The sequence below is a fragment of the Neodiprion pinetum genome, chromosome 4 (genome assembly GCF_021155775.2).
Source record: "Neodiprion pinetum isolate iyNeoPine1 chromosome 4, iyNeoPine1.2, whole genome shotgun sequence".
Taxonomy (NCBI): domain Eukaryota; kingdom Metazoa; phylum Arthropoda; class Insecta; order Hymenoptera; family Diprionidae; genus Neodiprion; species Neodiprion pinetum.
Window position 1 is genome coordinate 38,721,824 of NC_060235.2, and position 21,861 is coordinate 38,743,684.

Sequence of the window (21,861 nt, forward strand, 5' to 3'; positions counted from 1 at the left end):
TTATCAATTCAATATGCTGATATACATTACATTGGCTTTCAGTGATTCGACAAAGTGATTTTTTTTTATCAAGCTATCCTTGTTGCAGTAGCTACATCGATCGCAGTCATCTACATCGACATTGTAAGCTTGCAATTTCAGGTGTCGCGCAAGGTTGGCAAAGAAATAATTAGACACGGATATATCGCTTCCGTCTTTTATCTGTAAATCCGTAATTGTGTCATCAAGCCACTTTCATCTTCATTGCCATTATAATCGTTAATAGTGTTCGGTTATATCGCCCAGGGTTGAAACTGGCCACATGCATTCGCATCCGCTTGCCACCTGCATCGTGTGAGACTCCCAGCAGTCGCTTTCCCAACGTCGTCTTACCGTGAACAGGGTCTTGCTTCTTTGAATACAGTGGAAGCTCGGATGTGCGCACATCTGAGCAAGCAAGGAAAAAAAGAGGCGGATTTACAAAAATCGCCAAAGTTACATCCTTTGACCCGTCTAGTACCCAGAGAAGGGAATTGGCGTTAAATTGCAAGGATTTTACCTGCTGTGAAGGTCTGGCTAGAGCCTGGACTCGTTCGATTAAGGAATAGGCTTTACAGAAGACCTCGTGATAGTGTGGCGGTTGGTATTCGTACTGCGAATCGCTGAGTTGGACTTTCTTAGTTTTGGTCTGGCAGAGGCTCCGATATTCCTGAAAAATTAATGAAAAACATGTTTTTTTCTCCCACTTTTCTCAGGATCGATAATATTTTACCGGAAGTAAGTTTCTGTCGTCCCTCTGGAAGTCCGAGAATTCCCGATCACTCGTCAAGCCATCTTTTAGGTCGTAATCGTCCTCGGGAAGATATGCAGATAGATCTTGCAATACCGTTGCCGAGGGGGTGAAGGAAGACTGGAATTTCACGGCTCGCCATGGTTGTTCGATCGTATCGATCTTACCCGAGTTTGGATACAGTTGGGAGAGCAATCTCTTCTCGAAAATTTGCGTGTAGTTCAGTTGTTGGCCCAGAGTACCGGATATGCAAGACAGAAAAAGTACTTTCGTGATCTGAAATGAAAGGTGGAACAAACGTGAAAACATGTTTATGCGCCGTCATTTTCATTCCGAATGAAAGTCATCGACGATTGTGTAAAAACTAAAAAAAATTTCAACATTCTCATAGAATATTTGGAATATTTTGAATACCGAATCTCGTGATATCGTATGTGATCAGATCATTGAGCTCACATCGAAGAAAAAAAGCTGATGTTTTGCGGTTCGCTCGTGGAAAATAGTATGAGGCAACGATTTCAATTCCACGACAAAAATGTACCGTGCATTCGTAATTACGATCATTATTGTTATTGCTATTATTATTGTTTTAATATTCTCAATTTTTGCCATGAAAATTTGCGTAATTAATTGAAACGCTCTGATAACTGCAACACAAGGACGAAGGGTATTTGTGCGTTAATATTGTGCCAACGTTGCAACGAGATCAGTTTTGTTACTGTCGGTTGAAACCAGATTTCTGAATCGCAAAATTGCTCACAAATCACAATCACTGCATCCGGCTTATCGTGAGCCTTGTAAACATTGTCTAGACCGTTGAATCTTAATTTCATATCAACGATTAGATGAAATAATTGCTGCGCAATAAGCGAGTCCAAACCGCAGTATGTGAGACGTATTTACACAGTTTTTGTTTTTGGAAATTTGTGTAAATTATGAAAAACTTGAAGAATCGATGATTGAAATCATGGAAAATAGTCAGTCTGAGTTAGTCAGTTCATAGCTATTCCCCGGTCGACTTGGCGTTGAAATCCCCTGCAATATACTTCATTATACGATGTATAAGCGCGTTATTTAGACCAATGTTTAATAGCGCGTGACGATTTGTTACAATTGATTGGTGTAAAATTGTATACCTTGAACGGTATAAGGATGCCGAACGAGGTTTTCTTCGCATAAACCCAACGTTTTATACATCACCCAGTTAAAATTCAAGGTCGGTTTTGATTAGCCCGAAGTGACACGAATTATTCTTCCCCTGGAGGAACGCTCAATTAATTTACGAGACCTCTCTACCTCTCTCTGTACCTGCTTCCTCATCTCTAAATATATAATATTGTACGTTATACATAATACACACTCCGTTGTACACAAATTCGTTGAACAATATCCCATGAAAGGAAAGAGAATCCGATCGATCAATTTTGCGCCTAATCGCGATGCAGCTACTTATAAGCCTTAACTATCCAACTTCCGGTCGTTCGATTAGGTAAAATTCCACCAAACAAGTGCAGACTTATTGTGCTTGACTGTATCTTTGATCATAGTTTTCAAAACAGACGTGTTATCTCTCCGCAATATTTCGTCAATAATTTAAAAATAACAAAATGGAATGCCTGACTTATGTATACTAAAAAATTCCGTTATACCAATAAGTCGAAAATCGTTTGTCCGCTATTCCACAGGAGAGAATGTGTCGAATTATTTCAACAGTCGTATCACTCTGAAATATACCTTTCATTTGAATTCGGAGATTTTCGTCATCGGAGGCGAAAAATTTCCTTACATCGTGTAATGTAATATCTGCCTGCTTATATCGGCCTACTCATACTTTTTTTGGGGCTTGCATGTACTGCTTACCATAATGCGAAGGATTTACGACTAACGTAAGAGCGATCGTAAAAAGTTATTACATAATTTGCGCAATATACACAAATTACCTCATACGTTAATCTTCGTATATTGCACATTCTGCACGCCGGATTAATGAAAAATGAAGTAAGGAATTGGCGTAATTTGGTGCGCGAATCCTTCTTATAATTGTATAAACTTAAGATTCGTTGGAAGTTTGCGAGCATCGTTTATCCGTTCGGTTTACGAGGAAAATATAAGGTATAGTCGAGTGTCATACGTGCATGTATTACCCGGTATAATGCGAGCGTTTGTACGGCGAAACTGTGGCTACATAGTTATCCAATTGACGACGGGTGGCACAGAACCCCCGTTCCTCATGCTCTTCAGTGCATACACATAAACACAGATGTTATTACAGGACGTCGTACAAATGTAAGTAAGCGATGCCCGAGGTGGTAGTGATTCGTTTCGTTCAGTTAGCGACGAACTAAGGATCATCCGACCTGATCTCTTAGTGCCCCGTCCGTCCCTCTGGTCGATCCGAAAATTCTACCACCGATACAGGATCGTTCGGTGATACCGGAAAGACGAGTAAAAGAAGAGAGGAAACGTTTAAAGAAATCAATCGTTTCGAGTAAACTTTAACGCCGAAATTGCAAACGGTTTTTAACCGCGATTGTGCCGAACGGAAACGGAAACTATATACAGGAATGAAAAGGGGCCGATCTATTGTGCGAGCCTAATTGCGACAGCATCGATTTTACAATCTTTTGTTCGGCATATTAGTGCAACGATTTTGAAACAATAGTTTCCTTCTTTTTGAACAGTTTATCACAGATTATTATATCTACGCGTTTGCTTCGATATGGGAAAGCTAAGTAACAGTTCAAAAGTTTACTGATATGGCTACTGATTTATTTCCGGACTTGTATCCTGTTGGATCGGTAAAAGGAGCGTCTGAGAGGTGAGCCTGTATACATGATCATATTTTACCCTTTACAGTATGATACTGGATAAATTACGTTGTTTCAAATATCAGAGGTTCGAAGACGATGCGTATTGAAATTGAAATTACGAGATCGATGGGTTCACCTGCACTTGGATAAAATATACCAGTTGAGATAGTTATCGACTAATTTTTCATAATATTATTATATCGAACGCATGTACGTGTTATATTCTTTGTAAAATTGCTACGTATTCGATCGATTATTTAATTCACCGGGACCAATTTATGTTTGTTCGTTAAACGGTCTTCACAATTGTAATTTGTTCACTCGTCAGGGACGGTAGTTTACGAACAATTAAAATCTACGACAATTTACAGCTACGAATGTATAAGCTTGTATACCTCAATAACGCGCGTTTACGTTTGCCTGGACGGTTCCGTTTCTTTGATTGGAAGATATCCTTATTCCATTTTATCGTGCAAATATATCATAAATATAATATGTAAAACGATAAACGATCGTTGCATTCTATTAAACACTGACTGCGTAACCTGTGTAACGATCTAGCCGAGTTTATGACACACACATATATGACATGTGTGCGCACACGACGAACACTTTATAGTTGGGTGTGTCATGACTTGAGGGTCAATTGATCATTAACTTTAACCATTGCTGCAACCGTTCGCAAGTATAAATTGTTTTTCGCGGGCTTGAGTAAAAGGAAAAATGCTGATTTATATCACAGATATTAGAGCACAACAATGATTTCGTTGAAATTGCATTTTTCCTGATTCAATTTGAGGAAAGAGATTCCGTTTTCAAATGGCACAATCTGACATCAAAGCGTTTTCGGGATCGAACAAAACGATCGATCGAATCTGTGGATAAGAATATTTCTGAATACGATTATCATAAGGGAGGGAAAATAAAGTCAGAATCTCTGCTAGTCAACAAAAAACTGACCAATGAAATCTGAACGGAAAATATACGGCGCAAATAGAACTCTGGGTTACATGTGGCTATTTTTGAAAATGAATTTCGACGATAAGACTTGGCGTTGAATCAATACGTCTGTAAACCTGAAGTGACTAATTGGTATGCGAGTTCGCACGAAAGCCTTCCTTACTGTACTTGATTCTTCAGTTTGTAATATCACTTAGAATCCGTATTCAAAGTGACCTACACCACGTGACTTTGCCGTCAGGCGATCCTGCACTTATACCTTGGCTATCGGTATTGGGAGTATTTAAGTGCTTCTCATTGTCAAATCACGAAGTCATACCTCTCAGAATCGGTAAACAGGATAGACGATTCGTGACCTGCTTTGTCCCGATACATTTTTGCTACGCGAATATTTCACAGAAAGACTAAACAATAATTGTATGTTCCGTTCCGAAATCTGAACGCGTTTTCTTGCAATGACTCGGATTTCCAGTTTTTCCGTAAAGTATATATAAGGTACCAAATGTCGCGAACGTTCAGTCGGTACACAGTCTAACGGCCTTCTAGGTGACAAGGACGTTTCTTTTGGAAGTGAAAATACACGACCTATCAGAAGTCACGTTTTACATTTTTTCCCAATACTGTTTTAGTCGGACGCGGACGTCACTGAGCCACGGTTTCGGTTGTTATAACGATGTACGATCGTGCTTCTACCTTATTGTTTCGTGTCAACCATTAACTTATCTGTTCCATAATTTTTACCCAGTGCAAGATGTTCCTCGATGTACGAAACTTAAAATTATTTGTATAAGTAAAACAAATATACCGGTTCTGCCATACGTTATACATATGTGTCACGCACGCGCATCGTATAAAAGGATCTACGTAGGCAGACACAATATTGTATGTACGTATTTTGTTATGACGCGCGTGAGGCATATTTAGGTACGCTAATCTGAATGCTGTTGAATCCGTAGATTAGGAGCGGTTCCCTCAATGGACTGCAGCGGCGTTAAACTTGAGATAAAAGGAATTTTCGGATGTTTGAGGTATGAACAATAAGCTGCCTTTAATCGACCCGCGAACAAACATGTGATAAAATTTCACCGAAATTTTCACAAATATATATCATACGTTATTTGCACATCCGGAATATAGGTATGATACAAGGGTACGGGAGAAAAAAAATTTAGATATTTACAGGGTTGAAGAAATAATATTAAAAATCAAAATCACACCGACAGACGGAAGTAAAGCCAGACAAACAGTTGTTCATTATCACTATTGCTATTTTTAGCTAACAGGATAAAATTCACCCCCCTTCAAAGCTAAATATAAGTTGTGAGGCCAATCCGGTTGCAATTATTCTATTTAGGTGACAAGCGGTTGTCAATTTAGAAATATTCCATGCCTTTCAAAGGGTGTACAGATAGCTTCGTAAAGCTGCAGAGGCACGGCACGCACACAAGATGCGAAAACCGTTGTACGGTCATTTATACACGATTTACTGTGATTCTTGTTGGACTGTATCATTAATGGTTCGTTCACGATAGCATCGATGGGTAACAACATTATTTTGAGCGGACGCCTCAAGTTATGTGATATATTTTATCGGACAGTTTCAAATTTTCTGTACGAATAACGCCTGTAGACTGGCAACCCATTATCTTGCTCGCGCGCCTCAAGTTCTGTGAAATTCTATCCAATGGTTTCAAATAATTTTCTACAAATAGCGCCTGCATACCGGCAACCCGTTTAACATCCAAGTTTGTTTGGTTTCATACACAGAGGCAACATGAGGCAGCCTAAGACGGGGGCTTTGAGTGCCGCGGCGCCAGTTTCCACTACCGATGGGCAATTAAAGTTCCAAGACACTAGATTCTTGACAACTTTAGTACTGGGTAGAAGCAGGTAAGCCTAAAAGATTTTCTCTTACCCGCGGGAAAAACGCCTCTCTAGTAACAGTGCCGTGTTTTAAGTGTAATGCAGATTATTATACCTTCTATACCGAGTGAAATTGAATGCGTGGCATACACGTGATATAGCAGAAATTATAAATAAACATTCCGTCTACTCGCTGTTTTTAGAAGTAAATTTGAAAGATCGTTGAAATTTCTCATTACTCGTAATCAAGTCTTATTTTTTATCAGTACGTTTCCATCCGTCGTCGCTATACTAATATCTTATGGTGCAATAACATTCAAATATTCGTGGCATATTCCATGCATTATGATTTATTGTATGTACGATTGAAGTTCATTGTTTCTCTCAGTCTCCCCCCGCCTCTCTCTCTCTCTCACTCTCTACCTTTTGCGCGGTATGTATATTATTTGAAACTAATGAGTAATTTATATACGGAAACTACATAAATCGTTCGTCCGTATGTATTTGTTGTACGCAGTGTATATATTGTGGTTCTTGACGATAATTTCTGGTGGGGAAAAACTTTCAACAGATAATCAACGATACGTATCTCTTTTCGATGTGTATAGAGAAATTTCTCCTTCGCTGATAATTAACTTAACAAATGTTGGACATATAGACAGTTCGAGTTATAGGTATAGTAAGTACATGGATATTAGGCACATTTAAAGCTTTGTAGTATTCAATATACCTGCGCACAGTTAATACATGAAACACGACATATGCGTAGCATATAATTAATTAACTAACCGTCTGTCTTACGAGAAGGTACATTTTTCGATATTTCGTTTGCATGCGTTATTTTTTTTTTTTTTAATTCAATTTCAATTCTCTGTTATGCTATTGCGTTTTATTATATTCGTGTGGAGCCTAAAGCGTTTAGCAGTGCACTGAGAGCAGGCGCGATTTTCCACGGTATTTTATAGCTGCTGGCTTCCGTTACATCGGTAAATCGCTTTCTGTGTGCGTAAAAACGGAAAAGCCTTCAAAATCTTTGTGCAAATACTCGAGCGATAACCCGATGTACGAGTAGCCAGGCATATCGCATTTCCTCTTGATTTAATTGAATTTCCTAATCGTACTAATTGAAACATCGGGGAAGAACACTGATGTCGATATACGAACTCAGCCAACCCTGTGAACAACAATCCATCCCTACGGTACAATAGTCACGGTCGTGTAAGTTCCATCGACGAATTACAGATACACTAATTTAAACCGTAAATCAATCGACGCGTCAAGGGCGTTTTAATCAATTTTTGTACACCGAATTTGGTCGACACTGAATAGTTTTATCTCTGTGTAAAGCACCACTGATCCTTATTTGTACAAAAAAATTTTATGGTCAAAGTTGAGTGTGTGAAACTGCAAACAACGATCCAATCCTTCTTACACAGACGTTTTTCATATTTGGATCATTATTTTGCAATGGGATAAAAGATTATCTACGTGGTTATTCGCGATATTCTTACGTGTAACACTTACCAAATTTACAGTCGTACAATTATGTATATTATACAATCTATTATAACAACCTATGGTTTCACGTTATATTTGATTAGAGAATAACACCCGGATGAGTCAGATTAGCCCAAGGTGTTTGCTCTCTCGTACATAATACGTATATAGGTATACGTTGTAATCAAGAGTAAATTTATTCCTGTAATCCAACCGCTAATGGTTCTACCGTATCCACACATTTCATTTGCAACTATTTCAATGCTATGCTGCATTGATACAGTTACTGCCGATATGGACTCAAGTAGATTTCAGATACGTCTCTGTCGATCCTTCGACTTTTAAAGCACTGAAAAATTCTCGACGTTTATTAATTATTCGAATAAACACGCATGTGCAAAAATATTTGAAAACACACTCTTACTTAACACATCGATGATTTGTATATACTCTGCAAAGTGTATTCATTGATATATATGTACATATAAATTGCTGTGAGTCGCATTTCCGTTCAATTACATTGATTGAATCCTGACATTCAATTGGACCGGTTCTTTTATTTGTATTTGAAAGAAACAAGCAAAATTCGAGTGAATAGAATCTATACGTATCTGAATCAATTATTCTCATGTGCGTACGACATTTTTCTACTCCTTTCGAGTCTGCAAGTACTGTGTGCAATTGCATAAAAATATAAATGTTATCGATTACGCGTATCTGCGTATCATTCTAAACGATATAACACATTGCGCCAGTGATACAAATCAAACAGACAGATACTGGTCAGACCGAGCTTTCTGCGTACTCAATTTCGCAACCTGCTAGATTTTGAGAATTTTCAAAGCTCTGGGAAGATAATGTGCACACACATTCTTATCGATTAAACTCTTAATCCCAGTGACAATAACATGTACCAATATGTAAGCTACCTATGACTAATCTTCCATCCCACGCCAATATTTGCTCAATCGTATAAAACTGAACCGTTTTTTATAATTAAGGTCCAGGCGGTTTAGCTTCAATTATTGATTTGCCATATAGCGATTCACATACACAAAAGATTTAAAAAAGTGCTTCACACAACTATAACTACGAATCATTGCTACAATTTTAAGTAGTGCTATAGAATATATCGTTCTTTGGCTACAGCTCTTCCAATTACCCATAAACGGACACGTAAAATTCAATTTTCCGTCTTGCATTACGGTATCGCTTTTTGTTTGAAAAGCTAGATTCTGAAAACTATCTTGTGCATAAGTTGGCTGTTTTTACTGGGTAAAAATTTGTATATCGCGCTTCTTCAGATCACGCGAAGAAATTGAAAACGTTCATCTACAATTCGCGTAGGTACATGTACACATGTACATGTATTTCATAGTGCTGTTAATTTCATTCGAATAGATAAGAAAGTAACAGCGATGTTCGGTGTCCATATTCGAGATTGTTCGATATAGATTTTCATACATGAAAAACCGTAGCCCGCAACCTGCAGTGCAGTTTATACCATTGATACGACGGCATTCCTGGAAGAGATAATATGTATAAGGTATACATATACGACATCGCCTTAATTCAATTTCGCCGGACTACACGAATCCGTATGAAATCTCGACACGTCGTCACCGTACATAGGAATAATATTATCCTTCTTCACCCCAATAATATTCGGAAAAGAATGAATCACCGTATATTTATGATACGTATCTATTATTTCACCCATTATTTCAATCATATACTGTTCTGTCAGACAAAACATATCGTTGCGTACATACATTTAGCACGAACAATATTCAAAATATCGACAAATAGTGGACCGTTGACGCGTTCTTCGCCGATAAATACGTGCCGTCGCAGTGGGATCAAAACCAAATACAATAGATACCCACGTCGTATTTATATATGTTCGGCTAGACGCGTGTATTTATTTTCGGTTAAAAATAGTTATGTATAATTACATGCATGTTGACAGATGTGGAACGACGGGTAACCATGCGTAGATAGATAGATATAGAGAGATGGGCAACGGCGGCGGGGGAGGGGGAGAGCGAAAGAAAAAGAGATAGAAAGACAGAGAGAGTGAGAGAGGGAGAGAGAGAGAGAGAGAGTGAGAGAGAGCGAGAGAGAGAGACATAGGCATATTGGTCCCGCATTTGAATTACACGTGTATGGAGAGAGAAGCAGGCTGGATAGTATAAAACTATTTGATATCTGCAGGAAGATATCCCCGGACGTATTGCCAGCGTGTTCGCCGGGGATATTTCGACAGAAGCCTTTTCGCCTGACGACAAACCAATGCGCGACTTTACCAAGCCTTGCGCATACCTATCGTAACTACTCGGCACGGGGTTCCAAACACTCGCGTCTCGGCACTGCATTAGCCCACAAAATGGCGTCGGCGAGTTCCACTGCGGTCGTACAGGGCTGGCCCAATACCAAAGACGACTACGACCTCAAGGAAGTTATCGGTAATTATCAACACCCTAATCGCTTATTAATCCCCCTCAGCTTATTTAAGAAAAAATTCTTGGATGATAATTGGATCTTGCAGCATATACCGGGTTTCGGCTATTTAAATCCACCTATATCACCTCGCACGTATGTTGTGTTACGGTAAAAGATCGAGCCGACTTAGGCTTCGTTCCAGACGTGAAGTTCCCTTCAAATTTTCTGTCCTAACTATAAATACGGGTGTTATTTTTTGGCAAGGGTAATCCACCACCGTCTCTCTTTGCGCGTCAAACCGGCCGTCAAGTGACCTAACCTAGTTCCGAAACCTGACTAACCGATGCAAACCCATCTGACCGGGGTCAATGCTTTTAACAAGGTTAATAAATATTTTCGGTAGTGGTACACTCGCTGCGACGATGCATTTGTGTTAGTGTAGCGTTCTTCTCGCCCATTTTCCCCTTCGCCTCTCTCCCTTCCTTGCCTCTTCTCCGCCTCCAACTACCTACGCTCATCTCCTAATAATTCATTTTTATTAGAACAACGTACTACGTAAATATGTATGTTGAAATGTTTGAACATTTTCTGTTTATCAATGGAATGCCACCGACAAATTTACAGTTTTATTTTGTTTATATAGGTATGTATACAGGCGTTCTACACTCGCTGTACAGACACGATAGTATCAATTTATCGGTAAAACAAAGATACATATCACTTAATTCTTCACTTACTCGTATAATTAATAAAATTTCAATCGTACTATCTTATCTCCCAAGAAGATCTTTATTATTCATTCAAAATAAGAACCTATAATTATTTGTAATTTCTTACTCGTTGATATATTCATTTACAAATCAATCGTGGCAATCTGCGCGCAGCTTTGTTTTACCGTATATACATTATATCCTTTGAAGTTCCGCAACTGAATTTTTCGCAAAATCAGAGAAAGGAAAATAAAAGATCCTGCAGTGCGAAAATGAAAATCGATTTCACGTCTCCGCTCACGAATTATTGTGAAGAACCGCAGCAATGCAAGACGAGGGTTGGTTCAGTCGGTCAAGAAGGGGCTTCGATTTACTTTTTATTCGTGATTCCGCGCTTCATCAATCGTTCGGCAAACTTTATTGAATGGGAAATCTACTACGTGATGGATTAGACTCCCCTAAAAACGCGAAATGGGTAGTGTTGGCGGGTAATGTGAATTTCCATTGACCGCTGGGAGAGGGGAATTGATTTTCGTACTTTGCTGTCTTTGGAGGGTCGATATGCGTGTGCGGTACAAACTATGAATATGCAATGCCGCGTGCAAACCCGCGATAGCGGATGAATTAACATCGTGAGGAAATTTCACCGATCACGCAATAATGAACTCTACGTTTTTTTTTTCCGTTTTTTATCAATAATCTGCGAGGATCACATTTCTTCCTTTATGCACCTTGCTTCAGTACCATTTTACCATGATCTTCTCTTTTGTAGACCCTATTATAGTCTGATACTTGAGAGCTCATTTTGTCAGTAAACAATTTGTTGAGAGCATTTAATTGTTCTGATGATGAAATCAGAGAGGAGTCAACTTTTCTTCTTCTCTAAATTGTTGCCATCAGAGATGTGAGGTCATCATTTCAATTCAAGAATATGTCCCACAATATCTCCGGCTGCCTCGTTTACTGCATTACATTGTTTCATTCTAGGTGTTGGTGCCACGGCTGTAGTACATGCAGCATTTTGCATCCCTCGTCAAGAAAAATGTGCAATCAAACGAATAAACTTGGAAAAATGGAACACGAGTATGGACGAGTTGTTGGTATGCAACTTCTGGAACCCTTTTTTGGAAATTTTACGATTATAAGGATTTCCACACAGGCTATTCGAATCCCTTGAAAATTTTTAGTACAATTCAACCATTACTCACCGTAATTAGTTTAAGTTTTTAATTAATCGGAGTCATTATATTAAAGAGATGTAATGACTAAACTTTAACAGATCAGTCAGTAATTAGGTCCAATAATTTCCTTGCACATTTTCTTCAACTGAAATGGAAGTACATGTCAGAAATGTCCAGCCCTCAATATTTATCTAACCTGAATTGTATAATAAAATACAAAGAGTATTGAAGACTTAAGTCAAATAGGAAGATAAAAATTGTTCGAACTCAGTATGGACTGATAAGTAGAAAGTCCTTAGTTAGACCTACTGGGATAAAACTTACCGACTTTATATTTTAAAATGCTGTAGCGTAATAATAAGATTTTTCTATTTTGTATTGTAGAAAGAAATCCAAGCTATGTCGTCATGCAATCACGAGAATGTAGTAACTTATTACACGTCGTTTGTGGTGAAAGAAGAGCTGTGGCTTGTTCTGAGATTGTTGGAAGGAGGTTCCCTACTTGATATAATTAAACACAAAACACGGACTACAAATTGCAAACATGGAGTGTTTGACGAGCCAACAATAGCAACGGTACTTCGAGAGGTGTTGAAAGGTCTAGAGTACTTTCATAGTAACGGTCAAATTCACAGGTAATTAGTATGATACAGCATTTAAAAAATTAACAAAAACGAAAAATACAGAACAATCATGATAGCAGAGTATTACTTTCGTGAACAATGTCCATGTTATTTCGATTTCTACCATTAAATGACTTACCTTCCTGAATTCAATTTTCACTTCTTTTCAGGGATATAAAAGCGGGTAATATACTGCTGGGGGAAGATGGGACTGTTCAAATTGCCGACTTTGGCGTAAGCGCCTGGCTTGCGACTGGGCGAGATTTGAGCAGGCAAAAAGTTAGGCACACCTTTGTTGGAACACCATGCTGGATGGCACCTGAGGTCATGGAGCAGGTGAGAGAGGAAAGTTGCTCTACAATTTCTTAGCCTGCAATTGATGCGTTAATGTCAGCAATACCATGACATATTGTAACGGAATATACAAACCGTACTTTTTGAAGTTTTAAAGTTTGATTATTAACAACATAATCCGTGCAAGAGTTATGAACCGAGGTATAATTTCATCGCTTCTACCTCTAGTATGTCTACAGACTTTCACAACAGCTTTGCTTCACATTAAAGCATCCAATATTAACATACACATGTTATCGGTTTATTGAAATGTTCATAACAATGTATGCTATTTAATAATCCCTTGCACGTAACAATAACAGGCTTTGAATAATTATTAGATATAATGCTGTACTTTTTAAATTATCTTTAATTTCTCTGGGATTCGATCTGAGCTAGTGCATCATACGAGTCTAAACAAATTATTTCTTATCGGGTTATGTACTTCAACAAATATTCACATATAATTTATACCTGTTATAAATACACTTCTCGCAAAAATTAAGGGAACAACGAAATTTTCGAAATTTGTTGGTGATTTTCAACAGGCTGTATTTCAGTGAAAAATGGTCGTGCAAGAAATAAAAAAACAAAGCTTTTGAAGCTTGAAGACTCTAGTTTTTGAATTTTTTGGTTAAAAATTTTTCGAAGCACTATTAGCCATGCAATCCTTGGATAAAGCACGAAGAAAAAATTTTCAAAATTTTTTACGTTTTTTCTTTGGCTCTACGGGCATGGAAAAATTTTTCCGAGCTAAACCAATGCATAGGTCGCATAGCCTGTTTATTCAGCTTCAAGATGCTTTTTTTTAAACCTCGATACGACCATTTGTCTTCGAGATATCGAATTTTGAATGCCAAAGCATCCTTTTTCACTCAACTGCCGATATCTCTGGAACTACTGGTCGCACAGCGAGCCGAAGGGCAGTTTCTTTTTCTGCAGAAAATTTCCTACAAAAATCTGTCAAGGTTGATGTCAAAAAAAAATTTTTTCCACCTGTAGCGTTAACGTGAAAAAAGAGCAAAAAAATGCCATTTTGCCTTTTTTTGGATAATTGACTGTATCTTCGTCAATATTGGGGGGAAAGCTTAGGTTAGAAGAAAATTTTACAGCCTAATGTACCCCAAAGGTCCCCCCAAATCGGTAGATCGATCGGTTCAGCGGTTTTCCTGGACCGATTGATTGAAATTTTGACAAAATTAAGAGAACAAGGTTCCTTAAGAAACAAAAACCTTGTTCCCTTGATTTTTTTAAAATTTCAATCAATCGGTCCAGGAAAACCGCTGAACCGATCAATCTACCGATTTAGGGGGACCTTTGGGGTACATTAGGCTGCAAAATTTTCTTCTAACCTAAGCTTTCCCCCCAATATTGACGAAGATACAGTCGATTATCCAAAAATTCTTCAAGAACCAAAAACCTTGTTCCCTTAATTTTTTCAAAATTTCAATCAATCGGTCCAGGAAAACCGCTGAACCGATCGATCTACCGATTTAGGGGGACCTTTGGGGTACATTAGGCTGTAAAATTTTCTTCTAACCTAAGCTTTCCCCCCAATATTGACGAAGATACAGTCAATTATCCAAAAAAAGGCAAAATGGCATTTTTTTGCTCTTTTTTCACGTTAACGCTACAGGTGGAAAAAAAATTTTTTTGACATTAACCTTGACAGATTTTTGTAGGAAATTTTCTGCAGAAAAAGAAACTGCCCTTCGGCTCGCTGTGCGACCAGTAGTTCCAGAGATGTCGGCAGTTGAGTGAAAAAGGATCCTTTGGCATTCAAAATTCGATATCTCGAAAACAAATGGTCGTATCGAGGTTTAAAAAAAAGCATCTTGAAGCTGAATAAACAGGCTATGCGACCTATGCATTGGTTTAGCTCGGAAAAATTTTTCCATGCCCGTAGAGCGAAAGAAAAAACGTAAAAAATTTTGAAAATTTTTTCTTCGTGCTTTATCCAAGGATTGCATGGCTAATAGTGCTTCGAAAAATTTTTAACCAAAAAATTCAAAAACTAGAGTCTTCAAGCTTCAAAAGCTTTGTTTTTTTATTTCTTGCACGACCATTTTTCACTGAAATACAGCCTGTTGAAAATCACCAAAAAATTGCGAAAATTTTGTTGTTCCCTTAATTTTTGCGAGAAGTATATAACTGGAAAAAAAAGAAACAAACTTCATATATTGGCATCAATAGTCATATTTTGAAAAAAATTACATGAGAAGCAGATTTGTACCTGATGATTTTACGCATATCCCTTTCATACCGTTCAACAGCAGTTCTGCACATACATATTGAGCATTTTCTCGCAAATAAGAATCAGGATATGAATATAATCTTGTTCGCCGTTGACGCATGAATTTGGCGACTGATAAAATTGACTGTCAGATTGAAGCGTACTTATTCATGTATTGTGTTATCATAACGTGACGAAATATCTGGGTACAGGATCACGGGTATGACTTCAAAGCGGATATTTGGTCACTGGGAATTACGGCTATTGAAATGGCTAGTGGTACAGCGCCTTACCATAAATACCCACCAATGAAAGTTCTCATGTTGACTTTACAAAACGATCCTCCTACCCTTGATACAGCTGCGGATGACAAAGATCAATACAAAGCATATGGGAAAACATTTCGAAAAATGATTGTAGATTGCCTGCAAAAGGATCCCACAAAAAGGTGATACAAATTATGTAATAATTAAAATTCCATAAGGTACCTGTATCTAAATGTTAATCTATGACATTAGTTTTTACTGTGCTGAATTTATGAACCTTTTGCTGTACTTCTTAGCAGGCTTAAATATCTCAAATTTTGTCCAGTATCTAACCAGTTAATAAACACCTACTCACTCTCGGCTCATCCGTCATCTATTAAACAGTTACATTACCAAAACAAGTTAACGCGTCATACGTTTGCATTGCAAATTCACGCCTGTGAAGATATTCTACTGTGTTTCTTCTTCTCCTTTCAGACCAACGGCAACGGAGTTGTTGAAACATCCGTTCTTCAAAAAAGCTAAGGATAAAAAGTACTTGCAACAGACGTTGGTAGCCATTGGTCCTAGTTTGGAAACTCGAGTGCAAAAAGTACGTTCATATTTGATTGTTGTAGAAAGTTAAACAACACGTGAGGTGTCGAATATTCTTTGTTTAAATAAATCTATCAAACGACAGAATGTATCGTAAATATGTTACAAGAAAATTACCAGCAGAGCAGGTAAAACTAGATTTGTAAATCTTATTTATTCATTATCGTGCGTCATTAACTGATTACGTAATTACATAGTAAATTTCAACATCTCTATACTGACAGGCTTCCAAGAGACAGCCAGGAACTTCGGGTCGATTGCACAGAACAGTGACCGGCGAATGGGTGTGGTCATCGGAAGAAGAAGACAGTGGTGGTTCGAGCGACGGAGAAAGAGAGGAGGCTCTGCCGGTAAACACAATTGACAATGGTAGTAGCGAAGACGAAGTTGTCGAATCTGAAGAAGATTATGGTATGGTGAAACCTGCACAGAGCCACGTTGTCATCCAAGCTGCGGAACAGAATGTACCAATAAATTTGGTCCTTAGATTACGGTGAGTTTCTAAATGTCTTGAAGTTCCTTATTTCCCCACCCCATAATCGAAAATTATTGTAGAACACATTTTGTACAATAAAATAGTCTAATCTTCGTGGGTACTTTATAATTACAGTCGTCCAGATGCTCATTTCAGTTGCGAAGAAAACTCCAAGTATGTGCCTCTCCTAAACTTCCCTTCTAGCACATTCTATTCCATACCAAATCTAAACAACATACCTGAAAATCATCCTCCAATCCGCATTTTCGATCCTGTGATTAAAATTTATTTTGTTTGCTTATCGAATTATAACGTATGAATAATTCTGATGAATTTTCATTCAATTCTTATATTATTTTGATTTAGAACTAAAACTTAACCCATCGGTACTTAATAATACATACTCACATATTCAGAGTAAGATAGAATTCGTAAATTTTTCTGTAGAAATCAGAAACGAGAACTGAATGATATAAGATTCGAATTTGCTGTTGGAATCGACTCTGCAGAAGGTATTGCTGCTGAACTTGTTGGCGCAGGGTTGGTTGACGGCAAAGATATTGTTGTCATAGCAGCAAATCTACAAAAGCTCATCGACAGTGCAGGTCAACTACGGACTGTCACATTTTCCTTGGTAATTATTATTAAAATCAAGTGATAGTAGTAGATTGAATATAATTCAATTGCATTGAATTTGAATTAAGTGCATTGAGTTTCGACTTTTTTTTTCGGTAAGGATGGAAGCTTGAATTATACTCTATAAATCAGTTCTCCAGATTGACCAAATAAATGTTTCATTCTAGAATTCGGGGTATGCGGCAAACGAAGTACCAGATGACAAAGCTTTGATAGGCTTTGCACAGATTTCCATTACGGATTAAGTGTGCGTGGAAATATTTTCAACCCTCAGGATCAAGTTTGCAATCGATGCTTTTAAGTGATAACGAATAGAAAAGACTCAGATTCTGCATTAAATGTTGCGTTTTTGGTTTCTGAAGTCAGTATGTTTTCGTTTCTGTAGAAACAATATCTTAGCGATTATGCGTAACGTAAATAAGTTATATGTGTGACAAACAGGGTGTTGAGAAGGAATCAGTTGAATGTCAAGTATTAGTTGTTGAAATGAAGAAACACTTTATTTTTATAACTCTTGAATGTCACCCAGGAAGCCAAAGTTTTGAAAGACTTGAATGAATAGTGGCAGCTGCGTTACATTGAAAATTAATCAATGTAGTCATAGTACTGCTAGTTACACATAATCATAAAATATTGTTCGTATTACATTTCCCTTGTACATATTAGCAATTTAATTACTAACATCAGGCATTCTGGCTCTCTGCTTCAAGCATGAAAAGGAGAAGACTTAATCAAAGTAAGTCTTAATACGTTCAATCTTTGATAGATCAAATAAATCGATAGTTATACATGTGCATCATTTACATATTACACGGTTTGGTTTCGAGAGCCTGATTCCTATGTTGCTGCTAGATGCAACAATGCCAATATTAGTTTTATTTACTTATCATTTAATGTGGCAGGGGTTTGATTAGGTGATTTCATAAAGAATTACGTGAAGTCACCGATCGTTTTTTCTGGTACAAAATAAGAATAACCGAAATGTATCTACCGTGCTTCGTATCGTAGGACTTAGAAAGATAAAAAGTACTAAAAACTGTTTTGTACTTAATTGAAAACAACTATACATATATATATTTCAACGGCTTAAAATAGCTGTATTATTGATATTCTAAATTTTCACACGCGTCTTAACATTTTTAAATATAAGGTTGAGAGTATTGAATTTAATTTGTTTTCACCTATCGTACACATATAAATTATAAAATTATTTGTAAATATTTCAAATTTTATTGAATAAATTTGAAGGAACTAATTAAAGGTTCATGAATAATGGGCGAACATCCGATGCTTAAACTTGAGAGTAGATGTAATTTATGTGTAAGCTATAGATTAACAATCATGTAATAGTTTGTATTGTCAAGTTTTAGTTGTAGTTGAAAAGAGAAAACACCCGCACTCAAGACTTTCTCATAATAACGTACTTCTGAATATCTGTCAAAAAAATTTTGATTTATTTTAGCGTAACTAGACATGATACGTGCCTTACTCTTGACCCAATACGGCCATCCTTAGTCCCGCTTCAAAAATCGGCTTTTAATAGTGATCAAAATCGGTTACGGTTATTGCCAATCAATTGCAACATCAATCTAGTGCCAAAAACGGCGTGCTACATGTATAGCAATTAGCGCTATAGTATAATTTATCTGTACTCATATCAAGGAATATTCAGTGAGGAATAAAACGTGTTTGAACGCATCATACTGAAAAAGTTTTAAATCAATTCTGTCTTATTATCGTCAGGAATGGGCAGGTAAGATGAAATAAACTTCTGTCGCGGTTTTATAATACAAGATAGAAGTCTTTAATGACTATTAAAAATATTAATAAAAATAATCATAGCATCTTTATATCTGATAACGAAAACAAATTAGGCAATACTTATTACAGGTCTGATTTCTGTGTATTTCGCCGGACTGTCTTTTCTTCACACGAATATTTACACTTTTGCTTGTCGATTTCAGACGATTCTCGGCAGCAGGATGTTAATTTTTTATGGATTAATAATGCCACATTTCTTCCACCTATAGCACTCATCTCCATTGCACTAGCAGCCCACTCTATTGCATTAACGTGGTATAGCGAATCATGAAGTTGAAAATTATCCAATCGTGGAGCTGTTGAATATTTCGGATATGCTTTCCACGGTATTTCTCGCAGTTGACCGACCTGAATGTAAAATATCAAATCGTTACAAGTAATTTGAATGAGCAAACGGATCTTTTATTAGTTGAAACTGAACTTCACAACGCGAATGAAATGTCATATGACTAGTTAAAAATCAATAATACTGAAACTCAGAATGGTCAAATTTTACTGTCACTTCTTGAATGAAGGTAGAAATTCTTACGTTTGAAAACATGGAACTAATTTGACGCGAAGTCAGACGATGTTTACTGAAAACTTTCCAAACTTGAGAGTCCTTTCCAATTGGTCCATTCACTGGGAATAATTTACCAACAGAATTAATTTCAGTTTTGTTTGGATCGCAACTTAATATTGCATCTATTGGATCATCCAAACCAAAGTGGCTTGGTATTAAATCTCCTTGAATAAATGTGGCCACTGTTGTTTGATAATTCCCTGGGAATTGCAGGCTTTCAATTTTTTGAAAATCCATAAATTTTATTTCGTATTTTTGATCCTCCGTCAATGGTGTTGCTATAACGACTATATCGTAAATATTTTTCATCACATTATTGCTACCTGATGATAAAATAAAAAAATTACGTCAATATAAATCACAAACAGAACTGTTTTGACATAATAAAATTCGTAAGGTATTTAAATTGTACCTGCGTTATTGTATGAAATCTCATACTGAGGTAGGGAATCATTATTTAACAAGTACCGAATTTCCTTAACTTGTGAAGGCACTAAGTTTACCTTACTATTTCTGTATATAAGATGTATAGGTACCTGAAATAGTGATGCCATGATTAATAATTAATTACCGTACTTTGTCATACATGTCTCTCTCACGTATCATAATGCTTTTTAGTTCATATAATAATTCCTTATTACTTCTTTATTTCCTCCCTTAACAGACCAAAGATCAGCTCCTGCACCAGCAACAGACACGCAACCCACAAAGCTGTGTACATCTGTGTTCTGTCCATAATTTACGACTAAAGTAGCTTCGACTAGCTCATTGATAATCTCTTTAGAAAATCCTAGGGAGTGGAGATATTCTGCTGTCGATATTTGTAGAAGTTTTGGAAATTCTGGACTCATAGCTGATATCAAATCGTGAACATTGTCATATGCAACTCCTTCATCTTGATATCGATATATATTTTCAAAACTATCCAGAATGGTATTAACGTGCCTATTGGAAATAGAGATATAAACACATGTTATCAAGTTAACTATTTCAAAGTACGCAAAATTAAATACTAGAGCAGCTGATTCAAGAAAAAAAAATTTCTTTATGTTTCAAGCAGCATGAAAAATGTAAGGTAAATAATTATTTCCTTCTACTGCGTACAAGAGAATTTTTATTTATACCTGTAGAGCTTAAATGGCTGTATGCCATATCTGTAAAGTAGCTTCATCATAGTCACTATTTTCCAATTGCTCTCCATGATGACAAACTCACCTCCGTTCCATACGCCTGCTCTCATCCCCTTAGAAGTAGGTCTCTCTTCCATTCCTTAATTTACCATGCAAAGAAGAACGATTTACATTAATTCTAACACATATAAATTTTGAGTGAAATTGATTCATGTTGCAAATCAAAGAACCAGCTAGCAGAATATAAAAATTAAGAGATAGCTGTTCAAATACATATCATTTGTTTGTAGTAGTGCTACATCATATTTACCGAGCAATTCAAGGAAAGCTTTCATGTACTTATTTCGTGAGTGTATTATGGATCCACCAGCCTCATATTCTTCATCATTAACTCTAACAGTTGCCAAACGACCACCGATTTGATCTGCTTCAAAAATATCAATTTCTAAATTTCCATCAAGTAATTCTGTGAGGAAATGTGAGGCTGAGGCACCACCGATCCCTGCGCCAACAATTGCTAGTAAAGAAAATAACCGGTGATATAGTGATCGACATTCGTGTGTACTTTGGGTATTTCAGTTATTTTATAATTGAAAAATCATTGTTATCGTTACCAATTTTTGGCTTTGGCGCATCTTCACACAAGCTTATCGCTACAAAAATCAATCCGACAAACAGCAAAACTCCAAACCAGTGCATTTTTAATAAGAATTGGTTGCAGATGTCGATATAATATAAACAATTATGAAATGATAAATATAGGTTTAGATAACACACTGTAAGGTGGATTATCGTTCATGTCTTCACCTGTCAATTGGATTGGTCACAATTCTTGGTTCATTACTCCAAGTTGTGATGGAGAGATTAGTGCTAAGTCGTACATGACAGTTCGTTTCAAAACACCGACTGAGTTCAATAATACTGCATACATATGCATATAAATCATCGCTAGTACG

General features: G+C 37.0%; 3 protein-coding genes across 11 annotated transcripts; 1 reads left to right on the forward strand and 2 right to left on the reverse strand.

Annotated features, from left to right (window-relative positions):
* Positions 1-246: 246 nt before the first annotated feature.
* On the reverse strand, positions 247-7,319 carry LOC124216924 (uncharacterized). 2 transcript variants are annotated; one of them, XM_046622047.2, is made up of 4 exons: positions 7,192-7,319; positions 752-1,045; positions 539-688; positions 247-426 (listed from the first exon to the last, which is right to left on the reverse strand). In XM_046622047.2, exons 1-4 carry the CDS (start codon positions 7,234-7,236, stop codon positions 259-261), a joined length of 657 nt encoding a protein of 218 aa, XP_046478003.1. In that variant the 5' UTR covers positions 7,237-7,319; the 3' UTR covers positions 247-258. The 2 variants fall into 2 exon arrangements, with proteins under 2 accessions (XP_046478003.1, XP_068991572.1); XM_069135471.1 differs by lacking the exon at positions 7,192-7,319 and adding an exon at positions 2,710-2,774.
* Positions 3,097-19,103, forward strand: LOC124216901 (serine/threonine-protein kinase OSR1). Of its 6 annotated transcripts, none has more exons than XM_069135461.1 (13): positions 3,097-3,587; positions 5,496-5,567; positions 6,307-6,429; positions 10,114-10,364; positions 12,039-12,151; positions 12,617-12,867; positions 13,026-13,198; positions 15,632-15,869; positions 16,165-16,279; positions 16,506-16,774; positions 16,892-16,930; positions 17,204-17,390; positions 17,560-19,103. In XM_069135461.1, the coding sequence occupies exons 1-13, from the start codon at positions 3,526-3,528 to the stop codon at positions 17,635-17,637; spliced, it is 1,971 nt and encodes a 656-aa protein (XP_068991562.1). In that variant the 5' UTR covers positions 3,097-3,525; the 3' UTR covers positions 17,638-19,103. The 6 variants fall into 6 exon arrangements, with proteins under 6 accessions (XP_068991562.1, XP_068991565.1, XP_046477947.1 ...); XM_046621991.1 differs by having other exon boundaries at positions 3,098-3,587; positions 13,026-13,191; positions 15,634-15,869; XM_069135465.1 differs by lacking the exon at positions 3,097-3,587 and adding an exon at positions 5,328-5,421.
* On the reverse strand, positions 18,358-21,851 carry LOC124216905 (prenylcysteine oxidase 1). Of its 3 annotated transcripts, none has more exons than XM_046622004.2 (7): positions 21,713-21,851; positions 21,216-21,422; positions 20,900-21,044; positions 20,417-20,720; positions 20,188-20,311; positions 19,743-20,098; positions 18,358-19,561 (listed from the first exon to the last, which is right to left on the reverse strand). In XM_046622004.2, the coding sequence occupies exons 2-7, from the start codon at positions 21,238-21,240 to the stop codon at positions 19,277-19,279; spliced, it is 1,239 nt and encodes a 412-aa protein (XP_046477960.1). In that variant the 5' UTR covers positions 21,241-21,422; positions 21,713-21,851; the 3' UTR covers positions 18,358-19,276. The 3 variants fall into 3 exon arrangements, with proteins under 3 accessions (XP_046477960.1, XP_046477959.1, XP_046477961.1); XM_046622003.2 differs by having other exon boundaries at positions 21,520-21,833; XM_046622005.2 differs by lacking the exon at positions 21,216-21,422 and having other exon boundaries at positions 21,713-21,812.
* Positions 21,852-21,861: the final 10 nt, after the last annotated feature.

Bases quoted from the DNA above. Each gene is read 5' to 3' on its own strand.
- LOC124216901 (XM_069135461.1), top strand. From the start codon at position 3,526: ATGGCTACTGATTTATTTCCGGACTTGTATCCTGTTGGATCGGTAAAA. The intron at 16,280-16,505 runs GTACGTTCATAT...CTATACTGACAG, and splicing joins TGGAAACTCGAGTGCAAAAA to GCTTCCAAGAGACAGCCAGG. The intron at 16,931-17,203 runs GTATGTGCCTCT...ATTTTTCTGTAG, and splicing joins AGTTGCGAAGAAAACTCCAA to AAATCAGAAACGAGAACTGA.
- LOC124216924 (XM_046622047.2), bottom strand. From the start codon at position 7,236: ATGCAAACGAAATATCGAAAAATGTACCTTCTCGTAAGACAGACG. The intron at 689-751 runs GTAAAATATTAT...TTAATTTTTCAG, and splicing joins ACGACAGAAACTTACTTCCG to GAATATCGGAGCCTCTGCCA. The intron at 427-538 runs GTAAAATCCTTG...TTGCTTGCTCAG, and splicing joins TAGCCAGACCTTCACAGCAG to ATGTGCGCACATCCGAGCTT.
- LOC124216905 (XM_046622003.2), bottom strand. From the start codon at position 21,604: ATGCACTGGTTTGGAGTTTTGCTGTTTGTCGGATTGATTTTTGTAGCG. The intron at 20,721-20,899 runs GTATAAATAAAA...TATTTCCAATAG, and splicing joins CAGCCATTTAAGCTCTACAG to GCACGTTAATACCATTCTGG. The intron at 20,099-20,187 runs GTACAATTTAAA...TTTTATCATCAG, and splicing joins GATTTCATACAATAACGCAG to GTAGCAATAATGTGATGAAA.